We start from the raw sequence: 9,048 nt of genomic DNA, 5'->3' as shown, positions 1-9,048 counted from the left end.
TAGGGTTTTTCAATGGCTGATTCTGTGGAAGTAGATCACCAGCCCTTTCTTCACAAGTGCCTCTGGGTTCAAGTCCTCTGGGTGGACTTGAACCTTCAACCTTTCAGTTTGTAGCTAAGCAGTTACTGCATCACTTAGGGACTCCTCATTAAGACCATAATTATTATAATGTATGATTATGATGAATAATAATGCTCCCAAAACCACGAAGTGCAAACTGACAGAACTAAATGCACAATTTTATAATTGGAGATTTAAACATCCCAATTTTAACAAATGACTGAATAGCGAGACCAAAAAAAAAAAGAAATTAAAGACTAGAAGATATGAATAGCACTGTCCACCTTCTTGACCTAAATGACATATGTAGAACACACACAACTTCAGAATGCACATTCTTTTCAAATATACATGGAATGTTGACCACAATAGACTATATGCTGGTCCTTAAAACAAGATTCAATAAATTCAAGAGATCTGAAATCATACAGAGAATATTCTCTACTACAATAAATTAGAAATCAATAAGGTCAGACAGTGAAGAAACCCTCAAGTACTTGGAAATTAATTTCCACATTTGTGTATGGACAATGGACATAATCCATGGATCAAATTAAATTTAAAAGGACAAAAATGAGCAAATGTACAGTGTAAGTTTTACCAGTGGTAACCAGGGGCGGGAAGGAGAAGGCAAGAGGGGATGACTGCTTATGGAGCACTGTGTTTCTGTTTATGGTGATGGAAAATTTGCAATGACTAAGGTCAGAGATTGCACAGCTGATTAATGTAATTGATATAAGCTGTACACCTGTGAAAAGTTGAATTGGTAAATGCTGTGTGACAGATATACCCAACAAGAACAACAACAAAAGAGCAGCTGCTGAGGCTGCTTCCAAAAACCAAACTCACTGCCACCAGTCAATTCCGACTCACAGTGACCCCCCACTGGGTTTCCAAGGTTGTAAATCTTTTTGGATACAGATTGCCTTATCTTTTTTCCAAAGAGTGGGTTTTGAACCACTGACCTTTGGTTAGCAGCCAAACACTTTAACCACTGCACCACCAGAGCTCCTTCTGAGGCTGCTTATGCACAACCAAACACCTCATGGGATTGGAAGTCTACGGTTAGGGTTTTATGAGACATGCCAATTAAATGGCCTAATACCACACTTAGCGCTTCTGTTCCACTTCCTAGTTTGTGAAAGAAAAAAATATTGAAGTAATAAATCACCTTTAAGACAGGATTTTTCCAATTATAAATTTAAATTAAATTTCTTCCAATGATAAATTTTGCATCTTTCTTATAGTACTAGCGAGATGCTGTCTTGGATAGTCTCTGTGGGTGAAATTATTTTTCTCTCTCTACATTTGTTCTCTACATGATGTAACTAGGCAGAAATGAAACTCTTTCTAAGGAATCATCCTGATAAAACTGCATAAAATTTAACACAAATATCACTGAAGGATATCATGCTTGGTGAAGCTTAGGGTCGGCAAAAAAGGGAAGACCTTTAACAAGATGGACTGACACAGTAGCTACAGCAACGGGTTCAGGTATAGCAAAGATTGTAAGGATGGCACACAACCGCGCAGTGTTTCATTCTGTTGTACATGGGGTCACTATGAGACAGAGCCAACTCGATGGCACCTAACAACAACAACAACAACACTAAAGGTGAAAATACCTACAACAGCCACAATGATGGACTGGAACATGCTAGTGATTCTAAGGATGACAAAATACCAAGCAACAAACAGTTCATTCTGTTGCACATAGGGTTACCATTAAGTAATATGGCCTCAGTTCTTGGTTCTTTAGAGGTAACTCTAAAACCCTGTGTGGTAGTTGTGTGTCAACTTGGCTGGGCTTGGTTTTGAGTGGCTGTGCAGCTGTATACGGTATTCCCCATGATGAGACTGGTAATCAACTCCATGGTGGAATCTACTGGAGCAGCTGAACAGCTGCCTTAGGGATGTGGCCTGCTTCCAGCATATAATAAGCAACTTTGAGAAACGTCTCTGGAGCTTTTTGGCCCATTTGGACCCCACATGTAGCCAAGTCTTTATTTAGCCTGCCATGTTGTCTGCCATTCTTAGAGACTGTTCTTAGACTTCAACCAGTGGCCTGCCATGTTGTTTGATAATCTTGGGGCTGTATCATTTTATTTGTCGACTTTGGGTTTGTCAATCTCAGAAGCTAGTAGCTGCCTGAGTTAAGAGAAGCCTCCAGCTTCAGTGGGCCAGGGATAAGAGGCAGAGCTGAAGCCCAAGACTGAGGAGCTTTCACCCAGCTCCTAGAGCTGGCACTCTGAACTTGGACTTAAAGCCTCCTAAACTGTAAGAGGGGAAGAGCTCTGGTAGCATAGTGCCTAAGGCACTTGACTGCTAACCAGAAGACTGGTGATTCAAACCCACCAGGCACTCCTCAGAAGGAAGGTTGGGCAATCTACTTCCATAGTGATACTGCCTCGGAAACCCAAGGAGGGGTCCCTATGAGTCCGGTCTGACTCAACAGCACATAGCAACAACAAACTGTAAGAGAATAAATCCCTATTTGTTATGACCATCTATTTGTGGTATTTCTGTTAGAGTGGCATTAGAGAACCAAAACACCTTGGAATTTAAGTGTCTTCAGTAAGGACTCCAGATTACACCTAATTAACAGGTTAGGTCAGGTGATGAGGTGACCCGTCATATACACCTCATGATCACTCTGTGATATCTGCTGACTTTGCATTATTTAATAAGAACCCTGCCCCCTGCTGCCCAATAAAAGCTCTGAAGAGTGAAACTCCATGGGCTTCCAGAGACATCCACGCACCTGAGAGGGTAGCCCATCCCTTTTAGCGACACGGAAGCTCCATGTTGGGAACCCCTTTGGACCTCACCTATATGTCTCTTCACTTGTATCCTTTTTCCCCCACAATAAAGCTGTGATTGTAAGTACAGCACTTTTTGTGAGTTCTGTGAGTCATTCTAGAGAATTATCGAACCCAAAGGAGTTGTGGGAGCCAGCAGGTCAGAAGTTAGAGAGCCCAGAGGGGACACCCAAGCTTGTAGCTGGCATCTGTCTATTTGGCAGTCTGAAGAATGAAGTCTTTTTACACCATAAGCTTTGACCTAGCTCCATGTGGCTGGGGTCAAGAAAGAAGTGCTGTATGGGAGGCTGGTGTCAGAACTGAACTGAGACACAGAAAAGTGGGGATTTTAAATTCATGCTGATTGTCTTCTTTGTAATAGGTTTCAGCAGAGATTTTGGACTATGACAAACTAGGAAGAAAGGCCTGATGATCTATTTTGAAAATTACTCAATAACAACACTATGGATCACAAGGATCAACTGCTGAAGGAGGCCACCTTTTACGGTGAAGCAGAAGGCCAGTGAGGGGAGACCCTCAGTGAAGTGGATCAACACCAGAGACACAATGATGGATTCAAACATGCTGTGACTGTAAGGATCACAAAGCACTGGCCACAGACATTTCATTCTGTGTATGTAAGGTCACAAAGAGTTGGTGTCAATCCATGGCAGTTACCTATGTCTGTATCTGGTTGCTGTTAGAGGAATGGATTATGGGACCAGACAGAACAGGAAGCCCAGTTAGGTGGCTAGTACCGCTGCCCAGGTGAGATGTGGATAGTTTTACAGACTGAGGAGAGGAAAAGGGTAAATGGAGAAAGGACTTGGGGGTCCAAAAGACCAAGATGTCTTGGAACAGGAGGGCCTTGGGACTGGAAGGATGGAGGAAAGGACACAGGCTCCCAAACCAAAACAAACTCATCGCTACAGTGTCAATTCTGACTCACAGCAACTGTACAGGTCAGGGTAGAACTGTCCCACAGGGTTTCCAAGGCTGTAATCTTTATGGAAGCAGACTGCCGCCTCTTTCTGCTACAAAGAGCTGCTGGTGGGTTTGAACCACTGACCTTTCTGTTAATAACCAGGATTAACCACTGTGCTACCAGGGCTTCTTCAAAGGAGCACAGATACAGATTACTTGGTTGGGGAACAGGACAAGAAAGAAAGTAAAGCTGAACTGAAGCAGACAGGAGTTAGCTGGACATAAGGAAGAACTTCCTAGACATGCAATCCCATCATGAATTTTAAGGCAGTTCCTTTCTCAGCAGTTTTGTTTTCCCTATGTCCCTCTGGATAAAATACAGCAAGTAAATTGTTTAGTGGAGCAAGGGGTAAATGTGGCTCCTAAAAGGCTCTTTGGCCCTGCTTGGGGGATTCCTTAAGGAGGCCTTAAACAGTCACCAAGAAAAGATGTTGTGTGCTTTGTAAAGATAAGACCTGGGGTGGGTGAGTACCAGATGGGGAGGTGGTGAGAAAGGGTGAGCTTGAGTGGCCTGGGGACCTCAGAAAGGACAGGAAAGGATGGTTCCATCCTGATAGGCTCCTAGACTCAGGCCTGGGTGGCCAATCAGTGCACTGTCCCTCACATCACAGTGATGGGTTCAGGGAGGGGAAGGGACCCACTGCAAACAAAAAAGAGGCAAGTGGTCTGCAGGGAAAGGAGCTCTGGTGGTGTAGTAGATAAGGTATTTGGCTGCTAACCAGAAGGTCAGCAGTTCAAACCCACCAGCTGCCTGTGGAAAGAAGATAGGGCAAACAATTTCCATAAAGATCTACCCAAAACCCACTGCTGTCAAGTCAGATCCAACTCATAGTGATCCCTCCTTGGGTTTCTGAGGTAGTATCACTATGGAAGTAGATTGCCCAACCTTCCAACAGCCTCGGACACCCAATGGGGGTCACTATGAGTCAGAATCATCTCAACGGCAGTGAGTTTGGTTTGGTTTTCGGTCTGCAGGCAAGGAGGAGACACACCTACAGCTGCTAAGGGACTTCTCCTTTATGCAAGGCAAAGCTTTCCTTTTTTTTTTTTTTTTTTACCTCATATGACGTTTCTTTCTGGTGCCAACCAGCGCACTCTCATCTGCTCCTCACCACAGCTCAAGTAGGTGGGACTGACCCTCTTTTCCAGATGAGTAAACTGAGGCTCAGAAAGGCAAAGGGCCCAGAGTTGGAGCATGGGTGGAATTCAAACATATCTGAGCCTGTCCTAGCTTACCCATTCAGTGTGGGCGGGTCACTCCTGGCCCAGGTGAACGTGGCATTCTTCATGGTGATGCTGTTTGTCCCCCCACCTGGAAAGCACCAGAGACAACATGTCAGGGGTGGATGAAGTCACAGCACACGTGGGAGCAGAACGTTTCTACTCTTCTTTTTCCTAATCAAGGTGTTCAACGCTCGACACTAGGCACAGTCTGGTTACATCAGCCAGTTTCTGAAAGGAGAGCCCCACACAGCAGTCTTGGAGGTGGTGGCAAACCCAGAAAGCAGACAGAAACCGCAAGAGGGTTGTGCCTTGAATGAGAGGAGTTTGCATCATTGGACAAGCAACTCAGGAGGCAGCTGGGGGTTGGGGGTGGGGTGCTCAAGGGTGATTCGATGCTGGGGGCAGCTCTGGCTGGGAGGGTTGAGCAAATGCCAAAGTCAATGGGAGACCAGCAGAGCTCTCAGGCAAACACAGCCTCCTTCCTTTACATTCAAAGCAGGGCCTTTAGCCCCTCCATGCCTGGATTAGGGCAGCCCCCTAGCATCTCCCTCCCTCTACTCACCACCATGCACACATCACAGCATAGGAGGGCAATCTTTCTAAAAGACTAGTCACAGTAAGCTAAAAAAAAGTAAGTTACAGAACAGGAAGTGTGGTTTTTAGGCAAGGAGAAAGAAGGGTTGTGTTTTAGACAATACATTTGTGTAACATGGTTCTGTGTGATTCTAAGCCTCCCAACAACTCTTTGTTTACTTTTCTCTCCTTAGTTTCCTTTTACATCATCTCTCTCTCTCTCAAAGTCTTTTAACTATGAGTCTCCTCAAAACCACTGGGACATAAGAAGGGGTATATTTTTAAATTGTCAAATAAAAAATACATTCCCCACACATTAAAGAGACAAAAGCCTGGGGTGAGAGGAAGTTATTGGTTAACCTAACCTTCCTCCCTAACCTCCCCTGAAACAGAGTATTGACAAGGAAACTGGAATTTAAGAAAAGCTGCTGGGGTCAGCCAAGCTTCATAGTACAGGGAGACTTGGCCGCAAGGCTGCTTGAGGAAGCGTGGACAAACACTTCAGAACGGTGGGGAGCCTGGGAGATCCACCAGGGCAGGAAGGAGGGGTGAGGCCCAGATAGCACCAGGAAACTTGAGGGGTTTTCCAACACTTGTAATGAGCCGTGAACAGCTTCAGGAGCAACTTGAAACCTCCACCAGCCACCTCAATTTTCAGCTCGTTGTTGTGCAGAGCAACTGGACACCAGAGTAGATGGCATCGTTCCCTTATCATATGAGGGGATTCACTTAGGACTGCAGACGTGGGATGGCCACAGGCCAGTAGTATGGGGAGGAAGATTCCAGCATCTACTAGGGAAGTAGTTCTCAACTAGAGGTGACTTTTGTCCCCCAGGGGACATTGGCAGTGTCTTCGAATTAAGAGCTTGACTATTAGCCCAAAGGCTGGCAGTTCTAACCCACCCAGAGGTGGCTCGGAAGATGTGCCTGGCAATCTCTTCCCAAAAGGTCACAGTTGTACTCGGCACACAGGGGGCCGCCACAAGTCGAAACGGACTCAATGGCAGCTAACAACTAAGAGACATTTTTGTTGTCACACTCTGAGGGGGGACTGTGCTACTTGGCATCTAATCTCTAGAGAGGAGATGCTGCTGAATACCCTATAATATATACACAGGAGGGTCCCCACAGCAAAGAGTGACCCTCCCCCAAATGTCATAGGGCTGAGGCTGAAACCCTGCTGTCCACTGAGACAAGATGCTGCAGACATGCACTGGAGAAGTCACAACACCACAATCACTTGTTTAGCGTCTTCTGCGCTAGGCACTGTGCTAGGTATTTTAGGTACCACTGAAGACATATGGCAAAGCCTACCAGGGACTAGGCACTGCTCACATACTATAACCAATCTACACATACATTCTTTCCTCTGACAATACTGAATGAGCTCTGCAGCCAGACTGCGTGGGTTTGAATTCCTGTGCTGCCACTTACTAGCTGAGGGGCATGGGTGAGTTACTAAACTTCTCTGCCCCTCATTTTCTTCTCTGTAAAACAGGGTGGCTGGTAAAGAATTTGGCCTCCTTGGGCTCTGGGGAAGTAAATGTGACAAACACAAGGGGTACTTGGGACTCCCTTTACCAAGAGGATCTTTCTTAGGAGCGTGCCATCATCAATTATTCTGAACATCAACTACTTGTGACATTAGATTTTTAAAGGGTTTTAATAAACTATGACATTATCATTTTTCTAAGCATTTTAAAAAGGGCAAGAAAATTATGTTCATATAGTAATCTATTAAAAAAATAAGCCATGAAAAGTTGATGGTATTCATTAGGTTTTAAATGAATAGATCAGTTCCTTATACTAAAAATTGTGAAGTAAGGAAATAAAACACTAACTTAGAGTGTGTTCTGTTTAAATGCTTACGTATTTTTAAATTGCTAAGAAAAATAAACAACTTTGTACATGTGAAGATTTTTTTTTAAACATCTTCAAGTCTTCAGCATGTTAACGTGTGAGCATGTTGTTAGTGGTCGCTGAGTCAGTCAGGACGGAAGGGAACACCCCGCCCCTGCACCGCCCTCACAGCTGTTGCTGCGTTTGAGTCCACTGCCGCAGCCACTGTACCAATCCGTCTCACCTAAGATCTTTTCTTTTCTCCGACCCTTCGGTTTACCAAGCACGATATCCTTCTCCAGGGACTGATCCCTCCTGGTAACATGTCCAAAGTCTATGAGATGACGCAAGTCTCACCAGCCTCACTTCTAAGGAACATTCTGGGTGGTATTCTTCCAGGCAGATTTGGTCATTCTTCTGGAAGTCCATGGTGTATTCAATACTCTAGCCATCACCCTCTGCAGTCTTCCTTATTCATTATCCAAGTTTCACATGCATGTGAGGCAAACACCATGGCTTGGGTCAGGCACACCTTAGTCTTTAAGGTGGTATCTCTGCTTTTTACCACTTTAAAGAAGTCTTTTGCAGCAGAAATGCCCAATGTGAGACATCATTTGATTTCCTGACTGCTGCTTCTGTGGGCATTCACTATGGGTAAAAGTAAAGTGAAATCCTGACAACCTCAATCTTTTCTGTTTATCTTATCTTTGTTATCACCTGTGCTTACTGGTCCAATTTTGAGGACTTTCATTTTATGTTGAGGAGTAACCCATACTTAAGGCTGTACTCTGATTTTTATCAGTAAGTGCTTTAAGGCTTCTTTGCTTTTCAGTGAGCAAATATGTCATCTGTATATCACAAGCTGTTAATGAGTCTTTATCCAGCTTCTCAGATGATATACTCAGCATACAGATTGAATAAATATGATGAAAGAATACAACCCTGATGCATGCCTTTCCTGATTTTAAACCATGCAGCACCCCTGGTTCTGTTTAAAGGACTGCCTCTGGGTCTATGTACAGGTTCTGCATGGAGTAATAAAGAGTTCTGGAATTCCCATTCTTGGAAATGTTATCTGTAATTTGCTATGATCGACACGGTCTAATGCCTTTGCATAGTAAGTAAGACACAGGTAAATATCTTTTGGGTAGTTCTGCTTTCAGCCAAAATCCACATGACATCAGCAACGACATCCCTTGTTCTACATTCTCTTCTGAAACTGGTCTGAATTTCTGGCAGTTCCCTGTCAATGTACTGCTACAACCATGTTTGTATTATCTTCAGTAAAATTTTACTTGCATGTGGTATTAATGGTATCTTTCGATAATTTCCACATTTCACTGGATCACCTTTCTTTGGAACGGGCACAAATATAGACCTCTTTTAGTAGCTGGCCAGGTAGCTGTCTTCCAAATTTCTTGGAATAGACAAGTAAGCACCTCCAGTGCTGCATGTGGTTGCTGAAACATCTCAATTGATATTCCATATATTCCTGGACCCTTGTTTATATGTATATATATATAAACTATAATATATACATAATATATATATAGTATATATATTATATATA

General features: G+C 43.8%; 1 protein-coding gene across 1 annotated transcript in view; it reads right to left on the bottom strand.

Moving 5' to 3' along the window:
- ABCC1 (ATP binding cassette subfamily C member 1) overlaps positions 1-9,048 on the bottom strand; it is a 180,480-nt gene that overhangs the window by 57,975 nt on the left and 113,457 nt on the right. Inside the window, exon 15 of the mRNA XM_042782274.1 lies at positions 5,079-5,154. Within this exon, the coding sequence (XP_042638208.1) occupies positions 5,079-5,154 (76 nt within the window). The remainder of the gene's footprint in view (positions 1-5,078; positions 5,155-9,048) is intronic.

This window comes from Orycteropus afer, unplaced genomic scaffold, assembly GCF_000298275.1.
Source record: "Orycteropus afer afer isolate SDZICR_OR568_19922 unplaced genomic scaffold, OryAfe1.0 scaffold00281, whole genome shotgun sequence".
Classification (NCBI taxonomy): domain Eukaryota; kingdom Metazoa; phylum Chordata; class Mammalia; order Tubulidentata; family Orycteropodidae; genus Orycteropus; species Orycteropus afer.
This window is presented reverse-complemented; position numbering and strand designations above follow the sequence as displayed.